The sequence below is a fragment of the Procambarus clarkii genome, chromosome 25 (assembly GCF_040958095.1).
Source record: "Procambarus clarkii isolate CNS0578487 chromosome 25, FALCON_Pclarkii_2.0, whole genome shotgun sequence".
Classification (NCBI taxonomy): domain Eukaryota; kingdom Metazoa; phylum Arthropoda; class Malacostraca; order Decapoda; family Cambaridae; genus Procambarus; species Procambarus clarkii.
The window spans coordinates 2,554,969-2,582,159 of NC_091174.1; the positions used below are offsets into that span (position 1 = coordinate 2,554,969).

At 42.9% G+C, this 27,191-nt stretch overlaps 2 protein-coding genes across 2 annotated transcripts in view; one reads left to right on the forward strand and one right to left on the reverse strand.

The window, feature by feature from the left end:
- LOC138349497 (uncharacterized) overlaps positions 1–27,191 on the reverse strand; it is a 691,637-nt gene that overhangs the window by 174,626 nt on the left and 489,820 nt on the right. The window lies entirely within an intron of this gene.
- On the forward strand, positions 945–27,130 carry LOC123756429 (uncharacterized). The gene is made up of 3 exons (XM_045739592.2): positions 945–1,269; positions 9,139–9,389; positions 22,193–27,130. Exons 2-3 carry the CDS (start codon positions 9,367–9,369, stop codon positions 23,082–23,084), a joined length of 915 nt encoding a protein of 304 aa, XP_045595548.1. The 5' UTR covers positions 945–1,269; positions 9,139–9,366; the 3' UTR covers positions 23,085–27,130.

Consider the following 27,191-nt stretch of genomic DNA (forward strand, 5'->3'; position numbering starts at 1 on the left):
ACCCTGGTGACAGTATGTCTGTCATTACCACCCTTGTGACAGTTTGTGTCTGTCATTACCACCCTGGTGACAGTCTGTGTCTGTCATTACCACCCTGGTGACAGTCTGTGTCTGTCATTACCACCCTGGTGACAGTTTGTGTCTGTCATTACCACCCTGGTGACAGTCTGTGTCTGTCATTACCACCCTGGTGACAGTCTGTCTGTCATTACCACCCTGGTGACAGTCTGTGTCTGTCATTACCACCCTGGTGACAGTCTGTGTCTGTCATTACCACCCTGGTGACAGTCTGTGTCTGTCATTACCACCCTGGTGACAGTTTGTGTCTGTCATTACCACCCTGGTGACAGTCTGTGTCTGTCATTGCCACCCTGGTGACAGTCTGTCTGTCATTACCACCCTGGTGACGTTCCCTTATCTTAAATTATATTTGTTGCTTCATGACTAAGACATTACTGCAGCTTCTATCTGGAATGGATCAGTTGTTTGCAGGTGGTGGGGAGCATGTGTGTGTGTGTGTGTGGGCATGTCATGGTAGCATACCCCGTACCATGCGGTAGTCCTGGGTTTACCTCCTGGTGAACTTACTGAGGGATGTTTCTCCCTAATGGAGGGTCTTGCGTATGTCGGCATGGATGAGTGACATTGAAAAATAATTTCGCATCTGGGAAAAAATTCTTTGCCGGGGGGAGGGGGTGGTTAGGAGGTGGTCATGATAGGCTTCCTCCAGAATGTTGTGAAGTCAAAACACATTGAAAGCATATGGAGTATGGGAGCGAGCTGGGCGGGTGGTGGTGAGGAGGATTGATTGATTGATGAAGATTAAGCCAGCCAAAAGGTGGCACGGGCATGAATAGCCCGTAAGTGTAATGGCCCTTTTGAGCCATTGCCAGTATCAATAGATGATACTGGAGATCTGTGGAGGTGCGACTGCACCCTGCATGACGGGAGATGTCTCCCGGGGTGAGGAAGAGGAAGATGTGACCGGTGGTGGTAGTGGTAGTGGTGGTGATGGTGGTGGGTGCGGTACAGTTGTGGTGGCAGTTACAGCCAGTAGTAACGGCACCGCCTCAGTTCCCCGCTGGCCGTCCACCGTGTTGGGTGTAGTGCTGCTTGTGGCTGCCTTGGCCACCATCACCAGTGTGTGTGTGTGTGCCTACACCTCTTCATACTCCCTCGTACACTGCCCAGGCTTCCCTTACGCCTCCACTCTCCCGTCCTAACTACCTATTCACCTCTACACTTCAGGTGGATACATATATACTACAGGTGAGAATTATTACCTATTTCGCAAGTATATCATGACAGGTCAGGAGCCAAATGTACGTGTCAAGATAATAGTTCCCATCAACAGTTTAAGGTCAATTAGTCCATGACGTATCACATAGGCAGTCAGCTATGGGTGGTACAATTCACAGTGCGGTCACGAATGACCCCCAAAGCTGTTTTTGGAAGCTAAGCAACTTACATCGGCGCACAACTGTTTCTGAGGTCGAGTGGAATACACAATAAGGAAATTCATTTTAATAAACTAAAGTCAATTCATAAGGTAAATAAGTAAGAACTAACGGAACAGTAATAAACCAGAGTAACTGTGGCGAAGAACATTAACTTATAAAGTAAATATTTGTTAGTGCATAATGACAATAATAATCTAAAGTAAACTATATATGAAGTGGCCATTAATAAACTATGCAGCAGGCTATAAAGCCTGTTATAACTATGCAGCAGGCTATAAAGCCTGTTATAACTATGCAGCAGGCTATAAAGCCTGTTATACACTATGAAGCAGGCTATAAAGCCTGTTATAACTATGCAGCAGGCTATAAAGCCTGTTATAACTATGCAGCAGGCTATAAAGCCTGTTATACACTATGAAGCAGGCTATAAAGCCTGTTATAACTATGCAGCAGGCTATAAAGCCTGTTATACACTATGAAGCAGGCTATAAAGCCTGTTATACACTATGAAGCAGGCTATAAAGCCTGTTATACACTATGAAGCAGGCTATAAAGCCTGTTATACACTATGAAGCAGGCTATAAAGCCTGTTATAACTATGCAGCAGGCTATAAAGCCTGTTATAACTATGCAGCAGGCTATAAAGCCTGTTATACACTATGAAGCAGGCTATAAAGCCTGTTATACACTATGAAGCAGGCTATAAAGCCTGTTATACACTATGAAGCAGGCTATAAAGCCTGTTATACACTATGAAGCAGGCTATAAAGCCTGTTATACACTATGAAGCAGGCTATAAAGCCTGTTATACACTATGAAGCAGGCTATAAAGCCTGTTATACACTATGAAGCAGGCTATAAAGCCTGTTATACACTATGAAGCAGGCTATAAAGCCTGTTATACACTATGAAGCAGGCTATAAAGCCTGTTATACACTATGAAGCAGGCTATAAAGCCTGTTATACACTATGAAGCAGGCTATAAAGCCTGTTATACACTATGAAGCAGGCTATAAAGCCTGTTATAAACTATGAAACAGGCTATAAAGGGAATGAGTGCATCTGTGTATGCACGACGATGGGGGGGGCGGCGTGTGTGTCCTTACCATGCAGTAGTTACGATGCAATAGTGCCAGAAATGAACTTAAATTAAGCAACTAAAGGGAACTCAAAAAGAAATATTGTGAGTGCGTGTAGGGAGGGGGGAGTAGAGCGTTCTGCGCTAATAGTGTGGAATTCATTGACATAATTATTAACAACATTCTCGGTGTATTATTGTCCTCTGGTTGTATAGAGGCATTTTATTTGGTTAACTCTTTGTCTTATTCTACATCCCGACGCCAATATGGGATGGAAGCCCAATGGAACAAAATGATTCCATCATTAATAATTATATTTGTAACAAGCACGTTACATTTCATGCAGTTAGTGATAAGTCACTTGCAAATTATTTTTAGATTTTGTAAATATACTTGAGGAGTGGGAAGCCTTATTGTTCATGCGGACCACTCCAGCCTTGCCCAACTCTTAAGTTTTGTGTATGGGAGCCGTCACACATTACTGCACTTCCTGTAGAGAGGGAATGGTCAATACTTTATGTATTAGTCTGACTCCAGGCTTCCCAGACTATTTTGCTTCAAGCCCAGTTGTGGTATTTAATTAGTTTCTTCAGTCTTTTCATACAAATGAAAGGGTTAGGGTAGGTTTGCCTAAGCATCGTAATATAATATATGATAATTGTTGTTGTTGATTGATTGGGGGCGACGACAATCGAGGACAAATGACTAATAATAATGCTAGTAATAAATAATAAGAACATAAGAATGAAGGTAACTGCAGAAGGCATATTGGCCCATATGAGGCAGCTTTTATATTCCCCCAAAATCATTCATATAAATGTCTAATCTCCGCTTCAAACAATCAAGGTAAACCATGTAATATAATAAATAATACAATATGATACATTATAATATAAGTAATATAATATAAGTAATATGGATACAGGGGTCTAGACTGGCACATTTTGTAAGGTAACAAATCACACACATGGTTTCAGGCATAGACGCGATCACACGCTTGGGATTCGCAGTTTCATACTCTGCTAGGTGTATTAGTACCAGCCAAATGTACTCGTCTGTTCGTGGTTGTGGGTGCTTTTGTTTCTTACCATTCAGGTCAGTACACACACACACACAAATGGAATGCATTAGGAAGTGATGTGGTGGAGGCTGACTCCATACACAGTTTCAAGTGTAGATATGATAGAGCCCAATAGGCTCAGGAATCTGTACACCTGTTGATTGACGGTTGAAAGGCGGAACCAAAGAGCCAGAGCTCAACCCCCGCAAACACAACTAGGTGAGTACACACACACACACACACACACATATTAGAAAGAACTTTTTTAGTGTCAGAGTGGTTGACAAATGGAATGCATTAGGGGGTGATGTGGTGGAGGCTGACTCCATACACAGTTTCAAATGTAGATATGACAGAGCCCGATAGGCTCAGGAATCTGTACACCTGTTGATTGACGGTTGAGAGGCGGGACCAAAGAGCCAGAGCTCAACCCCCGCAAACAAAACTAGGTGAGAACTAGGTGAGTACACACACACACACACACACACAGTTTTGTGACTGGTACAAGTTCCAACTTTGTTTTACTATAAATCGACTGGTGTGGTGACTGTGTTTTTATATTTGTAGTTATTAGAAGACTTATACTTGTGTTCTTTTTTATGTGTATATTATTATAAAACATGTTAACTTTTCCGAGTTTCCGATCAGACATCCATCTACTACTATTACTGTGGAACCTCCTTTTTTATTTTTTATTGCAACTGTAATTTCTTACACTTGGCTCTGGTTTTAAAACTTAACTCTATTTTCTCGTGCACTTTACCAAATAGATGTGATTATCTTATTCGTTGGTTGTGTCTCCTGTTTTTACTATTTAACAGACAATCTGAGGTGTTTTACCTAACCTGAAGCATTCAAACCTAGGCTTCCCACCTAGCTTATCAGGGCCAATATTCATTAGTCTTAGCAAGCGTCAATATTATGGTGTTCATAATTTCACTAAAGCATAGAAATTTTGATGTCATGGCTGATAACGTCAAAATTGTGGTGCATTAATTAGGTGAGAGGACATGGCCTAAGTTCGAACTCTTTGCTTAGGCAAAAAACATAAGATTTGACGCTTGTTGACCAGACCACACACTAGAAGGTGAAGGGACGACGACGTTTCGGTCCGTCCTGGACCATTCTCAAGTCGATTATGACTCACAATCGACTTGAGAATGGTCCAGGACGGACCGAAACGTCGTCGTCCCTTCACCTTCTAGAGTGTGGTCTGGTCAACATACTTTAGCCACGTTATTGTGACTCATCGCCTGCATTTGACGATTGTGAGAGCGGGCAGTTCTCCCGCTCTCTTCTCTTCCTGTTTCTCGTGGCAGTAACTGTTGCGTCACACTGGATGAGTTTATTGCGTGTACAAGTCAACCCATTCACGGGAGTCTGCAGTCACAGACTGAGCCAAGTACGGAGGTAATTCCAGTTAGCCGGAGTTTTGTGAACCAATTGACATTTTTGAATTAGATGGATATAGTTTTACTTAGAAAACTGAGAGCTAACACTATCCCTTTGTATTTTATTTTAGTATCGGCTACCGGGTGTGTTTGGGCAACTTGAAGAATTTTTTCCTATAATGTTTTAGGGTCGGTCGGCCAGGAGCCGGTCGGCCGAACGGACAGCACGCTGGACTTGTGATCCTGTGGTCCTGGGTTCGATCCCAGACGCCGGCGAGAAACAATGGGCAGAGTTTCTTTCACTCTATGCCCCTGTTACCTAGCAGTAAATAGGTACCTGGGTGTTAGTCAGCTGTCACGGGCTGCTTCCTGGGGGTGGAGGCCTGGTCGAGAACCGGGCCGCGGGGACACTAAAGCCCCGAAATCATCTCAAGATAACCTCAAGAAGGGTACTGAAGTAGTGAACGACGAGCTGTGCGAGGCGAATGCATTACCAGATGAGGCAGTACTATCTAATTATGAAAGTAATAATTGGGAAGTCAGAGCTACTAAAGCTACTATTTCTACTAAACTGATGACTCTTAAAATGCTGTAAACAAAACCCGGCCAGTACATGACAAAAGTTATAACGAAGAGGTTAATTGTGTTGGTGAAAACTATTTACTAATTATGTCTGAGGAAGAGAATAAAGATCCCGTCTGGTTACTGCTGGCCGTCACCAGCAGACTGATATATGTAGATTGTCTCCATCTCTCCTGAATTTTATATCTCCCCGGAGTACGCGCTATCTTTATAAACTGTGCTGGCTACCGTAAGCACGCTATCTTGGAATTTCCAGATAGCGGGCCAAAAAAAAATTTCTGTGCGAGCTAGACTTTTTTTTTTACAATTTTTTTTTAATTTACAAATATTTAACACGTAAAATAATGTAATATAACAAATTTTCAAAGAGGTTAAAGCTTTTACTCCATAATGTTTTCTTTAACAATGTTATATGACAAACTCGCTAGAGTGTATCCAAAATCTTACAAAAATGTCAACAATAGGGAAACAGAGTTAATCAAATCAATAGCTACTTAAAAGTTAAAAATAATTGGAGAGAAGAATCCAAGCAGCAAGATAAGAGTTTTCTTATGTTATCAAATTATTAACCTTTTCTTGATTACAGTTGCAGCTCAGTAGTAATCATTGGTATTAACGTGCGACAGATTCGTTATCTTAAAGATAAATATTAGCCTGATAAACTGGGATAAAACCCAATATATTAAAATTTGCTCTGATTAATTTCATTGGATTGTTAAAGATTATCAAACAAGTAATGAACTTAATAATGGTAACCCGTCCATTATTATTATTAATTGATATAATGTAAGTTTGGATAGGGTACCCTATCCTATTGCCCTATTACGGCATAACCTATGCCCTTATTAGGTAGTGTAGGATAGGGCATTTTAATACAACAGTTTCTTGAAGTTGGGAATGCTCGCGAGATTGGACTGTTTGATGAAGTTTAAATCTATATCAGTATGAGAGAATGTCTGGTTAAGGTTGGAGGCCAGACGCTCGGGGCTGCCCTCATACAACTTTCACACATGACACATGTGGTGTAGGGGAGTGTTATAGGCCAGTCGTGGTAGACTCCAGTGTCACACTTTAAGAAATATCTACGCTCGCTCCCCATTGCTATTTATTTTTTAAGTCAAGTCTGCAATACTGTGTTGTCCTTAAACTTATTTAGCAGTTTTAGCACTTAAGTCATTTTTATGAGAGAGAGAGAGATGGATAGGGAAGGAGAAGGGGAAGGAGTTTTGAAGAGAAGGAAGGAGAGAGGAGAGAAAGGAAGAGGGAGATGTTGGGAAAAAGGTGAAGAGGTTGGAGATTGGGAAAGGGAAATGTCGGTAGAGACCCGGGCGCAGCCGGGGGCCCCTTCTAGTGTTAAATAATAGATCTTTTAAGTTTCAGCAAATTTCGCAAACGAGGCTTGCCTTGAATATTCAAGCTTTTAGCTCTTGAATGCATGAGTATCAAACAGTACTTCTGGACACATAAATTGAGTTACAAAATATTTCAATATTAATGACGACTCATGGTAATTGTGCCACACCCTCAGTCATTTTGTACGCTTATATAGTTTTTTCTGTTTTCAGTTTGAGCTGATGGTCAAAGGTACCAAATGATTGCTTGATCCAACTAATATCTCCAACGTTGGTGCGTTAAAGCCATACCAAACTAAATAGCCTAACCTGCTTTGAACTTTGTATTGGTACATTAACTAATATCCTTAGTTATGCTGTTCTAAGGTTCCTTAACATTACTAGATTGTGAATATTCGTTAAGCAATAGGAAACTTGTATCGTGTAGCGACGTAATAGTTCTAATTAAAGCAATTTAGTGTTTCATTTGACTTACCAGAAATATAAGCACAAATTTATTTTTAGGAATTGGAGTGACAGCTTGAAGGCAGACGATTTATATTTTAGTGAACTTTTAACATTACGAATCATATTTCAGATGTTAATATAAATCTTAATGCAGTACTTTAACATAAAAATTGCCAACGATCTTCACAGAGAGCGCCAACAAATATATCCTTGGCGGAACAGGAATGGTTGGGCGCGTTTCCTATCGCCTAATGCACCAGTTCACCTAACAGTAAATAAGTACCTAGGAGTTAGTCAACTTGTGTCCCCGGGGAGAGTCAATAATTCAACCCTGGTGGGGGACCTTGATATAAGCCTAACATGTACTGTATGTATAAACTGGCTGTCTGTCCCCCGACGCAGAGAATTAAAATTATTATAATTAAATGGATCACTAGCATCGATTAGAACTCAAACTACATTTGTGTGTCATCCTTTGCCAACTGAACATTTATCTTTATAGAATAAACTGAAAAACAAAACAGCCAAGTCCGGCTACGGAATATGCTATGTTAAAAATTATATAAATTCCTATTTTTTTTGTTTCATAAAAGCAAACATGGACCAACTGGTACAAGCTACAAGTCTGACCTTTTCTTAGAAAGGAAGGAATATGTAAAGTATATGAAAATATTGATGCCCAGTGGCCTAATAGCAAACATAGCATCGGTCAGGTTAATTATACGGTAAAGAATGAGAACCTAAACTCGAGGCTGTCATGTCGAAGATGGTATTCTTTATATGTGTGTTACCTGATCTGCAATACTATTCTCTACCCATTCCATATCAAGACAATCAAGATGTCTCGACTATGTAATCAGAGAGCCTATACTACTCTCCTTTAGTTAATAAACATTTCAAACCACTAGGACTGCTTTATAGCCTAACCGTCTTTTAAATTCACCTGCCCGAAACGCTTTGCGTAATAGTGGTTTAGGCATTGTATGTACTAGCCCTATCTATAAATCTACCAATTTTTGTAAAATCTCTTGTATGTATGTACCTTACCTGAATAAACATTTATTTATTTATTTATTTATTCATTAAATACTGAAAGGGACAGGAGCCTGTCCTCTATGACGCAGATTTTTAAGGTATTGAGCATAATCAGCTGGAACTAATTAGGAGTAATAAGTTAAATAATGGTCTTAGTGCTATTGCTGGTTTTGCGTGCACGTTGTCAAAGTCAATACTTACATGTGCCATTTTGTAATACAATAATAATATTAAAATATCTCTGACGTTGAAACACAGGCCACCGACTCATACGACACGAGAAAAAAATATAAAAATAATTGGAAAAAATTACATAAGGTTTTTATTAATTATCTTTATGATATGAAAAATGTAGTAACTTAAAAACAGCGAGAAAGCGAGTTGTTAAGTGGTGGTGAGTGGTTGGTACTGTATTCCCGCTACGTGGAGCTCTGCTCCTTGTCACGCTTCATTAGTGGTCATTCTTTACTAGGACACCCAACCACTTGGGCTGGACGGTAGAGCGACGGTCTCGCTTCATGCAGGTCGACGTTCAATCCCCGACCGTCCTAAGTGGTTGGGCACCATTCCTTTCCCCCGTCCCATCCCAAATCCTTATCCTGACCCCTTCCCAGTGCTATATAGTCGTAATGGCTTGGCGCTTTTCCCTGACAGCTCACAGTTCTTTACTAGGACGCGGTGTAATATCCCGGCCGTCTTCAGCTACTAACGCTGGCGTATATTTTGTTCCAGCCCCGTCAACTGGATTCTGGATTCGCGCAAATTCCTGGAAACAATATCGAAGTAATACTTGAGTGTTACCTCAGCCTTCCTTCCTAGTCGAGCGTGACCTCAGCGTAACCACTTCAGTTTTCCTTGACTCTTGCTTCTCGTCGTCAAGGGTCGCCTCCTGACGAGACTTAACTCAGGCGAGTGTCTTGAGGAAGTGCTTTTGGTCAACCCTAGAGGGCGCGGCTGCGAATGACGTTTGTCTCCACTATGGGGTAGGTGCTTGCCTCTGTCCTTTCCACTTAATATATATCTTCTTCAGCCATACAATCTCCATATTTTCTGCTTTGTTGTGATTCTGATTCTACCAGTGGGTGAGTGTACGTGCGTAGTGACTGAAGACCTTGGGTGGGTTGTGAGGACCCAGCAGTAACCTCGTCAAGGTTGCCGGTTGTGGCGGGGGCGGCTGGTCCCCATCCCTCTACACTACGCACACGTCACTACAGTTCATAAGTTATCTCGGCATTTTTCGCATTTTTATCGCCTGTAGTTAAATGTTCTTTGCATTAATTCTTCAATTATTTAACGGTTTGATTTAGTTAATAGCGTCTATCTTGGGCCAAACATGTCGTAGCCAGCAACTGAAGAGAGCGGCTGGTTTCGAACTCTTAAGTGATTTGAGCGAGAGGTGGGTGATATTGATACTGATATATGATAGTGGGTGGGTGATATATGATACTCCCCGTGATAATGACGGGGAGACTTCCCCGTCACGCAGGGTACAGATACACCTCCACAGATCTCCAGTATCAGCTCTTGATACTGGTAATGGCTCAAAAGGGCCACCACTTACGGGCTATTCATGCCCGTGTCACCTTTTGGGTGGCTTAATCTTTATCAATCAATCTTTATCGGTGGGTAAACTAGTTGTGTACTAACTGCAGCATCACTGCATCACCATCCTCTCCCCTGCCACCACCACCACGAGCGTCATCACCGCATGTGATGAGTGTACTGTGGTGGCCAGTGTCCGCCAGCTCCTCCCAGCCTCCTGTAAATGTCAAATGTAAGCGTGTCCGTGTTCTGTAGGCTACTGCTGGCACGTGAGCCGGTGTAAGTGTAGTGGTGTAGCCAGGTGTGGTAAACACGTGAGTAGGTGTAGCCAAGTGTGGTGAACACGTGAGGTGTAGCCAGGTGTGGTGAACACGTGAGCAAGTGTAGCCAGGTGTGTTGGTGAACAAGACGTGTAAGGGGCTGGTAGGGGCGTGGCTGGCTCATGTGAAAATTCCAGCTAATGTTCATTCAAAAAATTATTTGAAATGTTTACTAAGTACATTTCTGTGTACGTAATATGAAGATTGCAACACTAGATGTAGTCACCCACCAGCCGCAACTCTGGCCTTGCGTGCACTATTGATATAACCAAGCGGTGGGGATTAATATAGCAGCAATCCTCCTCCTCCGTTATCTTCCTGTATGCAAAGGTTGCTGATAAAGATTAAGCAACCCAAGAGGTGGCACGGGCATGTTAATGTATGAAAAGTTATCACTCTTCTGAAATATGCGTTGATCTTACGTAGATTTAACGTTGATCAAACATTATTCGATGATGTTTTTTCCCTCATGGTTAATGTCCTGTTGTCATTGATGAGTCATCCCTGCCCGCTAACCCTTTGACCTACAACGTTTTCCTGTCATGAACGAAAACAAATATCGTAGGTCATATAGTTTCGTTAACTTTCATTCGATTTTGGCGAAACGTAGACTAACGCGGGTTGAGCGCCGCCGCGCGTGAGGTGACGAAATTGAAATAAGTTTATTGAGATAAAATACACACAAAGGGATGAGGTAGCTCAAGCTATTCTCACCCCGTTCAGTACATCGTGTTAATACATACATAGACACACATCACAAACAATAAACGTATTACCGAACATTTTGAGAGATAAACATATACATTTCTGCCTTTACACAAGTAGTATGGTATGAGGTGACGAGGTACAGAGAGATGCTTTTGAGCCATTACCAGTATCAAGAGCTGATACTGGAGATCTGTGGAGGTGCAACTGCACCCTGCGTGACGGGAGATGTCTCCCCCGTGGAGGAGATATAGCTGGATCAACAATATATATAAAGGAGAGTGAGGTGAAGCAAGGTGTCTGCAGGGCCAGTAGTAGGCCGCTGCAGTCCCCTTCCTTGCTTCCTGTGTTGTTATGGTGGCTGGGGCAGTGTGCTGGGTGTTATGTCTTGGTCTTAAAGACGGTAGAATGTAAGTGTGTTAGCTGGCTCTCGATAGTGGTTTGATATGTAAAACTCTTGCATCAGTCACTATCGTTGACATAGATTTATACGAGGATTTAGTCATTGTGGTCTCACTTTCCTGGGCACGATCACGACACTTTGGCTTGTATTTTTGTAACATCTTGTGCATGATTATTACTTCACTGACACCACTGACACCGTCACTCTGACATCTTGAACAATATTCTTCTACGCCTTACCGCTCGCCTGTCAAGCGATCGTCCTCTTGTTGACGGTAAATCTCATCTTTGCTAATTTTAATGCATTGTCAGCAACAAACTTCTTTATTTAATGCAAATTTTGTCTTGAGGATTTATTGCTGTATTATTTGTCAATTCTAGCGAGTAATGTAGTTTATTGTACATCAGAATGTGCAACAAAGAACTTCCGAGGAGTAAATGTTGCCCGCACCTCCTGGCGGCGCTCCCGGGCCACCATAACAATGGTGGCCACTCACCCACACTGCCAGAAACACACAATACCTGAACCAAGCAATATCCACAATACAATACCTGCAACACCCATGTAAATAATAAATAATACACATACATATGTCTTAGGCCTAAATCACAACGTAATTCACAATGAAATCAGAATAACGTGCAAGTCTATGAGAAAATTTTGAGGCTATATGTGGGTAATGCGTCTGCCTGAAAGGTCTAGAGTGACAGTTCTGTCCCTCGAATGACAGTTTGGTCCCATAACAACCTCATTTGTTTCTCACAAGACAAATAAGAAGGAAACAATCCCTCACTCAGGTGAGAAACACAGGAGACTCATGAACAAATCCACAAGGGCCGTGACGAGGATTTGTGGATTTGTTCATTTGATGCATCACGTTAGTGTGATCTCTGTGTGTGACAGGAGACTCCTTGACTGGTGAGTGGAGCCATCAAGGTCTATGACATGGTAGAGTCAGTCACCACTTACCAGGTCACCAGCACTTGAGAAAGTAAGTTGGTAGTGGGTAAGAGTCTTGACCTATGACTCAGGCAGGAGAGCTCCTCTGGCAGCCTCGCCGTCTGTTGACATGGGGATAAGCTGCGCAAGGTTGGCACACTTCCTGCCTCCTGCGCACCTCACACCAATAGGTCATATATCCTCGTGCCTTAACTGGGTGACGTGAATATAATTATGAAGCAGGATATAAACTACATTGACAGGAATCTTGACGTGTCGTGAGTCATTACTATAATGGGTTCTGTTGATGATAATGTCACAACCTCGCACTTATCACTCGGTCAACTTGACTTGTTTATCTCTATGATACAAGTTGGCCTCACAATCTACCACAAATTATATGCTATCGATGCCAACGATGCCATTTCCGGTAGCTCGGTGAAATTAGAGTATATATCATAGCCGACTTGGATCAGGTCTAGACGCGTACCGTTATGAAAACCACTTCAAATTAAACGCTTATGGAAAGCCTAAGTTGTGTGTATTCTACATACTGTACTCTACACATGTACACCTTTATGTACATGTGCAGTCTTGTTGTTTATCGTTATATTCATCATCTTGATGAATGGTCGAAAAAGAACTTGAAGTGAATTATTAAAGATGTTATTTGAATTACAATTTTTGGTTTATTTAAATCTGCAATTTATAAAATATTATTTTATGATCTCAGATGTGGTTGACTGGAGGTAGTGTATTCACCTAGGTGTGCTTGCGGGGGTTGAGCTCTGGCTCTTTGGTCCCGCCTCTCAACTGTCAATCAACTGGTGTACAGATTACTGTTCTCTATCATACCTACATTTGAAACTGTGTGGGTAGTAGTGGTTTCATATTGATAGCGGTAGCATGATTGATGAATGATTACATCATTTTGCTAACCTAATGCCACAGAATTCGAATCCCTAGAGTAATGCTAGTTGTAACACAGCTTAGACTGGTTTTGGATAATTAAAACCCAGCTGAAATATCCACACGAAAATGAGGAAAATATACTTTTATTTTCTATATATATATATATTTATATATACAAGAGTTTTTACATTTTTGTACAGCCACTAGCAGGCATAGTGTTTCTGGCAGGTCCTTAATCCTAATTTTTCCCAGAATACGACCCGCCAAATCGTTTAACAACCAGGTACCCATTCACTGCTGGGTGAACAGAGGCTACAGATAAAGATTGACGCCCAGTAAATCCTCCCCGGCTAGGATAGGAACCCAGGACAAAGCGCTCGTGAAAACCCAGGCGAGTGTGTTACCACTTCGCCACGGGGACTGCAAACGTTTATATTTGGGTCCGTGTTGGGTCCAGACCCGAGAATAGTTGATGTGCAAACACTTACCTCTCCGTGCCCTTTGAGTATGCAAATTTTGCTATCGTTTGGTAGGTTATTGATGGCCGTATAGATGGTAGTAGTGTTTGGGGGTAGTAGTGTTTGGGGTGGTAGTTGTGGTAGTAGTGAGTTGAGGTGTGTAAGTATTTATCAATACTGTATTGACCTATGACTGTGAACGGGAGGCGAGATCTGCCTCTTCACCCCCTTTCCCCCACGTAGCTAAAGTTACCTGGTATATTGAAATAGTTTGATGTTAGATACTCTGTTTTTTTTTACTGGTGAAACTGGCAGCTTCTACGAGTTTCAGTGCATTCAACTTGACCACCGTCCTGCTTAGCCTCTGGTGTTTTATTACCTGTGTGTGTGTGTGTGTGTGTGTGTGTGTGTGTGTGTGTGTGTGTGTGTGTGTGTGTGTGTGTGTGTGTGTGTGTGTACATATACTGTTTGCCCTCCTGACCATAAATATCTGTCTCGCCAGTTATAAAAACTTGCTCATCTTACTTACTTCCTTATGCCTGGTGCAGACCTGTGTTGGTGAGTGTGGTGGTGGTAGTGGTGGTGTTATTAGTATTATTATTTTCTACCACAGACGTGGCCACACATTTACAATGCTAACCGGCATATTATATATACATTTTCTTATGTCCTCCATGGACAGGGTTAAAGATCTGTTATACATATACATCAGTGATCTATTTAAACAATCAAGCATAGAAGGTGATGGTAGTGCTTTTAAAATGCTACTCTAACCTCATACATAATTACATGCATTTACGTCTGTTCTACATAAACAGTGTTCAAGGTATGTTATTTTATATATAATGTGATTATTGTACGTTTATGGTGAAACATTTTACAAAGGTGAAATGCAAGTCTGTCTAGATTACACATACATACACACACACATACATACATACATACATACATACATACATACATACATACATACATACATACATACATACATACATACATACATACATACATTTGTCTCTTCTACTTTGACATGTAAGATAGCTATTATAGATGTTTGTGCGTCATGTAACAACTTAACCACAGAGAGCTATTAAGATGCTTTTACAAGCTCAAGTTATAGTTACATCATGTACACTGTTTAACTGATGCATTACATAGTCAATCTTGGGTACAAGTCCAGTACAGTATATCATAGTGCTCAGTATTGATACAGTATTGACAGAATTCAGTATATCTCAACCCAGGGGGAGGGGCGAAGGGAACTATCAGGGGGAAAGCACCAAGTCATTACGACTATATAGCACTGGGAAGGGGTCAGGATAAGGATTTGGGATGGGACGGGGGGAAGGAATGATGCCCCAACCACTTGGACGGTCGGGGATTGAACGCCGATCTGCATGACGCGAGACCGTCGCTCTACCGTCCAGTCAGTATGGGACATTCTATAATATAAAGTTAAAGGGAAAGCAGGTTTTCTCTTTCACAAAGTTAACACATGATGTATTCTATATTTACTCGTCCAGGTTGCCAGTATTTCCTTACATTCCTTCGGCTCATTTGCTTTTCCAGCTTCCACCTGTATCCTCTCTCTGTGCTTTATCTCAATTTAAAGAGACTGCTCCTTTCCACTTTGTCTATCCACTCCTCTCATTGTCTCTTTTGTGATCATATTCCTCTGTTTCTTCTATCCTCTAGGCTTGTGAGATCTAGTCTGAACCTCTCCTCAAAGCTTAACCCTTACAGAGCTCTGCCACCAGTCTTGTTGTAAACCTCTGTACTTTGCTTTTATGCTTCACAAGTTGCAAATTCCATGCTGGTGCTGGATTTTCCAGTAGTGATCTAACATATAATGTAGAGTTTTGATTTATGTTTCTAAACGATGTTCTGATGTTTCAAGTTGCCGTATTATGTTGTGGTATTGTTGTGTGTCTCTGGTGGTAAAGCTGGTCTTGTGTCTACTTCCACATCTTTCTTATCCCTATAGCTTTCTTCTCGGTCTTCTTTCCACTCTTCCCAGTTTCATTACCTTACATTTGCTGGGGTTAAACTCAGTCGTCACTCTCCTCGTAAGCTTTGTCTAGTTCGCAAACAACGGCGCACAAGAATTAACCTGAGGTTGGTAATCTATATAGAATATTAACATCAGAGACCCATATAACGAGTATTGAGGTACCCCGCTTGTGACATCTTGGTGACCCTGTCCTAGAAGTCTGACTAGTCTGTCAGGTCGCACTTCCCACCTCTTGAACATGTTCTTCCTCTGGTACAATGTTGAACTCTTGTATATATATAAATAAATAAATAAAAAAAAGATATATGGAAGTTCCCCATCCTGATAAGGGAGATCATTTGTCCCCGTTACTTATTGTTGAGTAATTATACAAAGAAGGCGCCAACCCGGAACACTGTTTAGCACCGTCAGTGTTGCACAACATTAAACACTGCTTACATAACATCGATATTTACACGAGAACATCAACACGTAAGACAAGCGATGTTAAATGTAACAATTTCACCGATGATTAAATCTTAGGAACAGCAGGAGAGAAAGATTTTTGATTGTTAAGTTTCTTACAGCCATCTTTGTGTTCCTGGAGGCCGTCTCCCGCTCTCTTGAGTATAATTACCTGATCCTCTACTGTCATTTGTTTAGTGTGCGGCTAACTAACAGCCTGGCCGCGTGTTCTCTTTCATCCCCGTTACCTTCATCAACTGAGTTTCTGTGTAGTTCCTACCTCTTATGCACTTTGTTGACCAGACCACACACTAGAAGGCAAAGGGACGACGACGTTTCGGTCCGTCCTGGACTATTCTCAAGATCGACTTGAGAATGGTCCAGGACGGACCGAAACGTCGTCGTCCCTTCACCTTCTAGTGTGTGGACTGGTCAACATACTTCAGCCACGTTATTGTGTCTCATCGCCTCTTATGCACTTATTTGCACTTATTTTTAGCTCCGTAATGTGCTCCCTGTTGACCTCCATGCTGTTGTTGTTGTTGTTATAGATTCAGCTACTTGGAACAAGTTCCAAGTAGCACGGGCTATGGTGAGCCCGTAGTGGACTTACCCTGGCACAGGAGCTGTGCTGTGTTTCTGGCCTCCGTGCTGTTGTTGTTGTTGTTTCAGATTTAGCTACTCAGGACGAAGTGTGCATGTAGCACGGGCTATGGAGAGCCCGTAACCTCCGTGCTGTGCTGCCCGTACTTTATACCCTGGTAGACCTGCCAGGCACCGGGTACTGGACCTCAGGTGAATCCTGCTTTTCTGACTACCGTCTGTCTTGAGTGGGATGAGGACCTTCGTGATCCACGTAGGCCTATATTCCTGGCCTCAAATTCCGACACATTTGGTATCTTGTCGTCAGAGCATTTTACCGGAAGAGCGTCGTGCAAGTCTTGGTAGTGATCTTGGGGCGAGATGTTACCAGGCGACCTTCGTCTTGTGTGGCCAGTACACACGCATTGTTTGGAACACATGTTCTTAGTGGTAGCGGTGGTGGTTGTGGTGGTTGGGGGTGGTAGTTGTGGTAGTTGGGGGTGGTAGTTGTGGTGGTAGTTGCGGTGACTGGCGTAGTAACCCAGCCATCAAATAGTCACAGACGTGGACATATTTCCTTGTTCTTCTTTAAGGCCGTTAATATGTGCGAAATGTATATCTGTGCGAAATGTATATATATTCATATAAAGAACAATGTATGAGGTAACCAGTAACAAGGATACACACACAACATATTAATACAAGAGTTTGTGTAGAATATTTGAGGAGTGTTGTGCTTCATGTTGGCGCAGCGTACAAGGTGGACAAGTTTTTGTGGTGTGGCGGGAAGTTGTGGTGAGTGCGAGGAGTCATAGTGTGCGGGCGGTGGTGGAGGCACAGTGGTGAGCACACTGGTGGTGTAGTGTGTACTCTGTGTGGAGGTGTAGTGTGGGTGTGGTATAGCGTGGACGGACACAACCCTTAACAACACAGGACACGCCACAACTCGTGGAGCAGACAGCTTGGTGCTGTAGCAGTTGTGCGCCAGACTGTGCAGTAAGGGGCACTCAATAAGAGCAGCCTTCACAACACGCAAGACCTCCATTCTTGGCATAAGAAAACAAGCGCCTGTTATTGGTTCTCTCCCGAGTATCCCTCACAGATATATTTGGTCTGTAACGCTGTGTAAACTTTACATTTACTTTGAACGATCTTCCAGATCTACGGTTCAGACGTTTTCTATAACTAGTTCATAATTACAATACACGCTTAGTTAAAGTAATATTGTGGTTCCGGTCCTGAATATAGTTACTGTGAGGGTGTGTAACTTGTGCCAGCAGACACTGGGTGGTGCGAGACACACAAGCTGATCAACTCTGCCATTGACAGGTAATATTAATACAGTATAACAACCTTCTTCAGTATTAGTCACGTGTTTTACCACGTCGCGTCCCTTGTGTCCCAGTGAGCACACAGCCTGGAGGACCGCGACGTTGAGAGATAAACAAAACAACAAAGAGGAACTGTGACATATTAACATAGGTCCTCGTTGTCAAGGGAATCATCGTGTCAGAATATTGTGCACTTCCTTAATAAACATGCTCTCGCAATCTATAATAATCGAAACACTTCGCTCGCCCGTGCATTTTCAGCGGTTAATATGACGCCGCCAACTCTTGCCTCAGACCAAAAACTGGGCGCCAGTAGCGGGGGGTTCCCCGGGTCGACACCCGGTCAACTGGACACCAGTCCTCGCCACCTTGCAATAGGCTTCATTTTCTTGTTGACCAGACCACACTAGAAGGTGAAGGGACGACGACGTTTCGGTCCGTCCTGGACCATTCTCAAGTCATCGACAAGTCATCGTCAACATACTTTAGCCACGTTACTGTGACTCATCGCCTGCATTTTCTGCTGTTTTACTATAAATTTAGTGAAAATTTTGCCTGTTGTTGTTGTTTTAGATTCAGCTACTGGGAACAAAAAGTTCCAAGCAGCACGGGCTATATAGTGAGCCGTCGTACTCACCTGGTACAGGAGATGTGCCCAAATTTTTGGTCCATACTGGGTACTTTTGTGTTGCATCCATCATACACCACACTCTACTGGTGTACAGGTTCCTAGGCCTCAAGAAGCTCAGGAATCTGTACACCAGTACATTGACACTTGAGAGGCGGGACCAAAGAGCCAAAGCTCAACTCAAACTCATCCTCGCAAGCACAACTAGCTGAGTACATACACCACACTGAAGGTCCCAGTAAGTCTGCTGCTGAACCTATTGGTCTAAAATTCTAAACAAGTTCATTTGGAGTATAAGAATGTTCACACAATTTCAGTAACAATGATCAAGCGTAAGCCAGTCCTTAAAATTAAACCACTTGTTATGGAATAATCAGGGTGACGGAGGCCACAGCTTCACTATACACCATATTCATCACTGTAACCAACTTCACTACACAACAATCATTATTATTATATCCATCTTCACTATATACTGTCTTCATCTATGTGATTGGGCACTGTTGGATTACCTAGCTATAAATTACTCTCTCACCACCTTCCCTACCCTTCACCACCTTCCCTACCCTTCACCACCTTCCCTACCCTTCACCACCTTCCCTACCCTTCACCACCTTCCAAAAATCGTGTTCAAAAATCTTAGAAGATTGTGAGGCATTCCTTGGGTGGTTAAAGGAAGTGTTACCAACCTGGAGCACCTCCAGACTTAATGACACATCCACCTAATCTGTCGTATATATAAAGATCCAATGTGGGTGCCTACACGTAGGGCTGAGAAGAGGTAAGGTAATAAGGAGAAAGTGGTAAGACAGTAAAGAGTATGTAGCACTTGGATGGGATATAAGGATAAGGAGCTGGGATAGGACAGAGGGCCGTCGAGGATGGAACGCAGACCTGATAGAAGAGAGACTGTGCCTGTACCGTACAGTGCAAGTGGTTATCTTGAGATGATTTCGGGGCTTTATTGTCCCCGCGGCCCGGTCCTCGACCAGGCCTCCACCCCCAGGAAGCAGCCCGTGAAAGCTGACTAACACCCAGGTACCTATTTTACTGCTAGGTAACAGGGGCATAGGGTGAAAGAAACTCTGCCCATTATTTCTCGCCGGCGCCTGGGATCGAACCCAGGACCACAGGATCACAAGTCCAGCGCGCTGTCCGCTCGGCCGACCGGCTCCCATTATAACATAAGCCGCCGGTGTATCACTCTGCTGTATAGTGAAGATATTGTCTTGTCCCCTCCAGCGACTCTTTAATATTGTGTGTTGTATGGTTGGGACCTTCATAAGTGGTATGTTGACACTTGTGTTGTGGAGTGTGACTTGAGTGTGGCAGCGAGACACACTTAACCCCGCTAGAGTGTCATGTCACACTTGAGCGGTATAGTTGAGCAATTGATGCTCTCTTGCCCAACTTCACTCCTAGTGTACCCAGGTCGTGGAGGCTGTCTCCTGCCTGCAGGTCATGGGGGCTGTCTCCTGCCTGCAGGTCATGGGGGCTGTCTCCTGCCTGCAGGTCATGGGGGCTGTCTCCTGCCTGCAGGTCATGGAGGCTGTCTCCTGCCTGCAGGTCGTGGAGGCTGCCTCCTGCCTGCAGGTCATGGGGGCTGTCTCCTGCCTGCAGGTCGTGGAGGCTGTCTCCTGCCTGCAGGTCGTGGAGGCTGTCTCCTGCCTGCAGGTCATGGAGGCTGTCTCCTGCCTGCAGGTCATGGGGGCTGTCTCCTGCCTGCAGGTCGTGGAGGCTGTCTCCTGCCTGCAGGTCGTGGAGGCTGTCTCCTGCCTGCAGGTCATGGAGGCTGTCTCCTGCCTGCAGGTCATGGAGGCTGTCTCCTGCCTGCAGGTCATGGAGGCTGTCTCCTGCCTGCAGGTCGTGGAGGCTGTCTCCTGCCTGCAGGTTATGGAGGCTGTCTCCTGTCTGCAGGTCGTGGAGGCTGTCTCCTGCCTGCAGGTCGTGGAGGCTGTCTCCTGCCTGCAGGTTATGGAGGCTGTCTCCTGCCTGCAGGTCGTGGAGGCTGTCTCCTGCCTGCAGGTCGTGGAGGCTGTCTCCTGCCTGCAGGTTATGGAGGCTGTCTCCTGCCTGCAGGTCGTGGAGGCTGTCTCCTGCCTGCAGGTCGTGGAGGCTGTCTCCTGCCTGCAGGTCGTGGAGGCTGTCTCCTGCCTGCAGGTCATGGGGGCTGCCTCCTGCTATTCAGCAAGAATATAACAGTCATTTGAATGCAGGCGATGAGTCACAATAACGTGACTGAAGTATGTTGACCAGACCACACACTAGAAGGTGAAGGGACGACGACTTTTCGGTCCGTCCTGGACCATTCTCAAGTAGATTGTGAGAATGGTCCAGGACGGACCGAAACGTCGTCGTCCCTTCACCTTCTAGTGTGTGGTCTGGTCAACATTCATTTGAATAGCGGTGGGATAAATGCTACAGCCGCAGACGTTGAGAGTGGGAAGGTCACATTCATGTAGCATAATGAGACACAAGGTCACGCACTACCTTCACTACCCACATCTGGGACACTCCTGCTACATTTTGAGAACAATATAATTTTAAATAAAATATTCAGATACTTCAAGAACATTAGTGATAGTCTAGTCATTAGATAGATAGTCTATTTTATGCGTAAATATCCACCAGGAAAATTAAGGGAAAGTTTTGGTGTTTGAAGACATTATGAAGGAAATGCAGAATGATGAGAGGAGTTTATAAATATATACCCAAACATCACGTGACTAGACAGAACACAAGGGGCTAAAACATCAACTGGAGGTGAGATGATACAGTGGATGATACTAGATATTCATACATTCATACACTATTTGTATACCTATCACTACTCTTACCAATTCTTAAGTTATCTAATTGCTATAATTCTGTACTAACATTAATATTATCTAAATTAATTGGAATGATTCCAAAGTTTGTTGGTGCAGCATGATATGTAGCCGAGTATGATGATTGATAAAGATTAAGCCACCCAAGAGGTGGCACGGGCATGAATAGCCCGTAAACCCCGCCGAGTATGAGATGAAGCGCCTCACTTATAGGTCCACTGTATCATGTCACACTCCTGTATACATGATGGCTGGTGCAGTATGTGGACGGTCATTGCTGGCCAAGGTGGGACCTCCATGTAAGTCAAGTGCAGGCTTCCTGTCCCCGACAACGGCCATTATTATTGGTGGCATTGTAGAAAGGTGTTACGTTATTATTATTTGGAACATTATTAGCACCGTGAATTCAAGTGAACAAGGTAGGCAGATGACCCGCACGAGTCATTCATCCTTAAACTGACAAGTGTGTTTTTGTCTCAATAATACCTCGCATTATCTGCCGCCGCTCACTATGTCATGCCGCTAACATTAAACACGAACAGGCAACGGTTTTGTTTGTTCAAAACTTGTCAGTTTATGAAGACTGACTCTCCCGTTACTGCTGTAAAGTGTTTATATTTTATGCACTTATAAATGTGTCAGTTTAATGTGCATTAAATAGTAATAATCTTTATGTGTTGCAGGTTCTCCTCAATGGACGGATTCTTCTTCTCGATATTCCTAGCTGTGTGCATCGCAGCGGCCATAGTGATCCGCTTCTTGTGCACCAGAATCAACTGTAGAGGTCGGGAGGTTTCCCAAGACGACGAGATCATCATCTCCAGGGGCACCACGCCCGTCATCGTGGCCTCACAGACCAGCCGCCAGCAGCAGCAGCAGATGCAACAGCTGTCTCGCGCCATCACAGACTCTCCGCTCGTGACTCGAAATGGAGAGGTTTTTACGATTTACACATTTTCGACTCCGTCGACTCCGGAGGTTGAGCGGTCAAGCCGCACTCCGCCTCCTCCCAAATACTCTTCTCTCGCCGACTCCCCACCCAAGTATGAGGACCTCTTTCCGTTAACGGACATCTGCACTTCCTGCAAAAGCAACATTTCCCTTCCGGAGGAATACACTCTTCCCGTCATCGCTCTTCAGCACCAACACCTCCTCCAGCCTCCTTATGATCCTCATTTGCCAGCATTTGCCAGCATTGCCGCAGCAACCATTAAAGTATCATCAGATCTCTCCCCGGAGCCTACACCCTCCCCCAGTCCTACCACCACTCCAAGCGGCCCGCTTGTTCCACATGACTCTGTCCATGCCACAGGCCCTTCCCACAGCCCAGTCCACAGCCCAGTCCACAGCCCTGCCCACAGCCCTGTCCACAGCCCTTCCCACAGCCCTGCCCACAGCACTTCTCACAGTCCTGCCCACAGCCCCAGCCTCACCCATAGAACTATACCGACCGCCAACACCAGTACCTTCGACTCGACCCAAACATCTTCCGACATAACACCAACCACTTGGGTAATGCCACCAGACGAGAGGCCATCTGTGTCCACCTTCCCTGTAACTAGGGATGGTCAGTAAAGTGGCTGAAACACGTCAAACTTGGAATTGTGATCAGTCTTGCCTCACAGTTAGATCTAATCTAAATGGGGACAAAAAAGTGCCTTGGAATCGGTTTGAGGCAGTCATAGCTCAAGATAATCTCAGGTGATGTGATGGAGCTGGTGTGAAGTAGCTAGGATCACCGCTCCTACGCTTTGTGATGCTAGTATGCTCATGACTTTCCACTGATGCTGTGGAATGTAAACTTAAGTGGTGCTGTGACACGTGACTCTGTCTGGTGCTATGTCCACTTGATCTTGACAGGTGATTCTGTCGCACATGAGCTTGAATGACGGTGTTATATCACGATAGCGACTGGCACTGTCACTTGAAACTGACATGTGTACAGTCACATAATTCTAACTGGCGGTCCTGTCAAGATCTTGACTTGCCAGGTCAACTGGTGTCATGTCAGCTGGTGTTAATTAGCAGTGTCACACATCAGATGATACTTTGTGGTCTAGTCACAGACTTAGTGGTGGTGAAGGCTTGAGAGGTGACGGTAGTCGAAGGCTGCTGGGAGAGATGTTTGCTAGCTTCTCTACTCTCCTGTTAGGCGCCACGAACACTTCTGCAGCATAATACTATATACATATTTAGTTACTCTTATGATGTAACTTACTGTTACCAAACAATTATATAAACTAAGCTGTGGTCTCGGGTCATTAACCCGTGTCCCTCGTGGACCATTACGATATAGAAGGAACCTATATTTTTTTGTAACAATATGAAAGAATGAAAGCATTTTCTACAACAAAAAATATATGGAAAGCAATGTAAATAATGTATGGAATTCTTAAATAGTGGTCTCGTACCTTTACTTAATGTGAATGTCTTACGACGCGTCTTAAGGGTACAAGTTTTTATGCTCAAAGTGGTTGGAATATTTTACTATGGCTTTGCAGGTGGCGGTGGAGGTCGCCGGGATGACCATGGTACACCATGCTATAGTATGAGTGTGTGGTTATAACACTGACCATGACTCTGGTCACAACACTGACCACGCAGCTGGTCACAACACTGACCACACAGCTGGTCACAAGACATTTCAATATTTCCTCAATACATGACCAATGCCACCTGCTTCATTTATTATAAGATTGTGTTGTGGGACATTAATTTGTCCAGTGATAAAGACAGTGAACTGAGGTTTGTGTCGTAACATGTGATAAAATAACAGGGTAATATTACTCACAACAAATATCCATAAAATATGGAACAGGAGAGCATCTGAGGGTCCAGGAGCTGTGGTTCAACACACACAGCCAGGTAAACACTCAGTGAGTAATTACCAAAAGGTACCAAGCCGGGCAGGCTACACAGTCCTGGCTTAGTGCCTTCTGTTGATAATTACTTGGCTTAGTTACCGAGTGCTTACCTGACTGTGTGTTTGTGGGGGGGGGGGGGTTGAATCATAGCACTTGGACCCTGCCTCTCAGTCACAGTCATCTCTCATACTCTAGCAACGCCATCTATATTCGTGGTTAGCCATTATTATTATTATTATCCATCCCATTGCTTAGTACTTACCAAGTAACACACATGTACAGTGTAGAACACACACATGTACACTGTAACACACATGTACAATGTAGTACACACACATCTACAGTACAGACATAAACACAATTGACAATAAAAGGTACAGCCTAGCTATTATTCAACATTTGCTAGATGTTTTTGTCCCATGTCATATTAGCAGTAATGTGTTTGAGTGTGACTAGCATTGTGTTACTGGCGCAGTTTGAAACATATTATTATCCATCGCGGAATTTGAGACAGATGGTGAAGACTATAAATCCATATTTTCTTTTCAGTACTGTACAATAATAATAATAATAATCACAATGTTTATGTAGATAAAAGTACATACAACAGTGCATACAAAATTAGTTAAAAGCAGAATGTTGGATCAACCTATATATATATATATATATATATATATATATATATATATATATATATATATATGTCGTACCTAGTAGCCAGAATGCACTTCTCAGGCTACTATACAAGGCCTGATTTGCCTAATAAGCCAAGTTTTACTGAATTAATATATTTTCTCTATTTTTTTCACATGAAATGATAAAGCTACCCATTTAATTATGTATGAGGTCAATTTTTTTTTATTGGAGTTAAAATTAACGTAGATATATGACCGAACCTAACCAACCCTACCTAACCTAACCTAACCTATCTTTATGGGTTAGGTTAGGTTAGGTAGCCGAAAAAGTTAGGTTAGGTTAGGTTAGGTAGCCGAAAAAGTTAGGTTAGGTTAGGTTAGGTAGGTTAGGTAGTCGAAAACCAATTAATTCATTAAAACTTGGCTTATTAGGCAAATCGGGCCTTGCATAGTAGGCTGAGAAGTGCGTTCTGGCTACTAGGTACGACATATATATATATATATATATATATATATATATATATATATATATATATATATATATATATATATATATATATATATATATATATATATATATAATATATATATACTATGCCTGAAGTCACCAATACGCACAGCGTTTCGGACAAGATGTGGAAAAAATAAAGTTACAAACTAAAACTTAATACCAATTGAGATGTGTGTTTACCGGCTAGTAATAACTAGCGCCAGCACTGAGGCGTGTGTGGTGGTGGCTGGGGAGTCTTCAACTGGCAGCGCTCGTCCGGGGCCACACAATAGGCGCGGCCCACCAGGTTTCATCAAATATATATGCAACAGCTTACGACATCTGTACATCAGTATTCAATCATGGCGGCTTTGATTATATTTAATAAACAGTTTATGAGTTCCGAAGACTTCTAAGTTGTTTATAACAATAATAACCTTGGGTTGTGAAGTTTCGAAACTAGTACAGTAATGTGTAAACAAAGCCTCAGTTTTGAGGAAAGGTGTACTTTTGAAACTGAAATAAGTTTATTGAGGTAAAATACACACAAAGGGATGAGGTAGCTCAAGCTATTCTCACCCCGTTCAGTACATCGTGTTAATACAGACATAGACACACACATCACAAGCAATAAACGTATTACCGAACATTCTGAGAGATAAACATATACATTTTCTAAGGTGTACTAGTTTCCGTAAGTGGCTACTTAAGTGTTTGATGAACTCTACCCTGTTACGGGCTCACCTTAGCCCGTGCTACATGGACATTTCGTTCTGAGTAGGTAAATCTAAATCAACAAAAGAACCCTACCGTGGTGGTTGGGGCGTCCTTCACCCGTAGCGGGCAGCGCTCAACGCAGGAACAGTTCGCACAACAGAAAAATACTTGGGAACTGTTCGTAACTTTAGTCAAATTAGCAATTGTTAGTTTGTAATAGAGGTTGGTGCCAAGCAGCGCCATGGGTGTTCTCCTCATGCTGTTGGGGGGGAGGGGGGGGGGGGGGGGTAGTCACCCATTTCCAATTTTAAAATGTTCCATATACAGATTTGTTATTTATTTGTATTATGTTATCATGTTTAGTTTGTATTATGTTAATACATGTTTAGTTAGAGGTTGCAACCCGTTCTCGCACTTTCTTATAGTCAATATTGACTTATTAAATACGTGCATATGTGACATACTAATTTATTGTAATTACTAATTGTAATTACGAAGCAATAAGATGCTTATCTTAACATACTAAGAAGGTTAGGTAAGGTCGGTGTTTTCTATGAAGCTTTTCAAGGTAAACTAAAATATACACAATAAATTAGTATGTCACATATGCACTTATTCAATAAGTCAATATTGACTTAAAGAAAGTGCGAGAACGGGTTGCAGGCATGCAGAGAACACTTCCAGTTTTAACAAAGCTCCAAACATTCAATGTGTAAAGTGTTCGTCATTATGTATTACAACATGTTATTCCGTCCCTGTTAAAGTGTCCTAATTGTTCGCTCTATCATTAAGGAGGGCGATGCATTATTTAACTAATTGTATGTAAGAGAATGCAAAAAAATTACAATGTACAAATACCTGTGTAAAAAGCCAATGTTTATACCAGTGTGAGAATAATAAAATGTATGGACCTACTTCTCTTGCCTTTTATTATGTTATGTAAGATGTGATTCATGGTTATGTGGTTTAGTATTAA

Bases quoted from the DNA above. Each gene is read 5' to 3' on its own strand.
- LOC123756429 (XM_045739592.2), top strand. From the start codon at position 9,367: ATGACGTTTGTCTCCACTATGGG. The intron at 9,390-22,192 runs GTAGGTGCTTGC...TATGTGTTGCAG, and splicing joins ACGTTTGTCTCCACTATGGG to GTTCTCCTCAATGGACGGAT.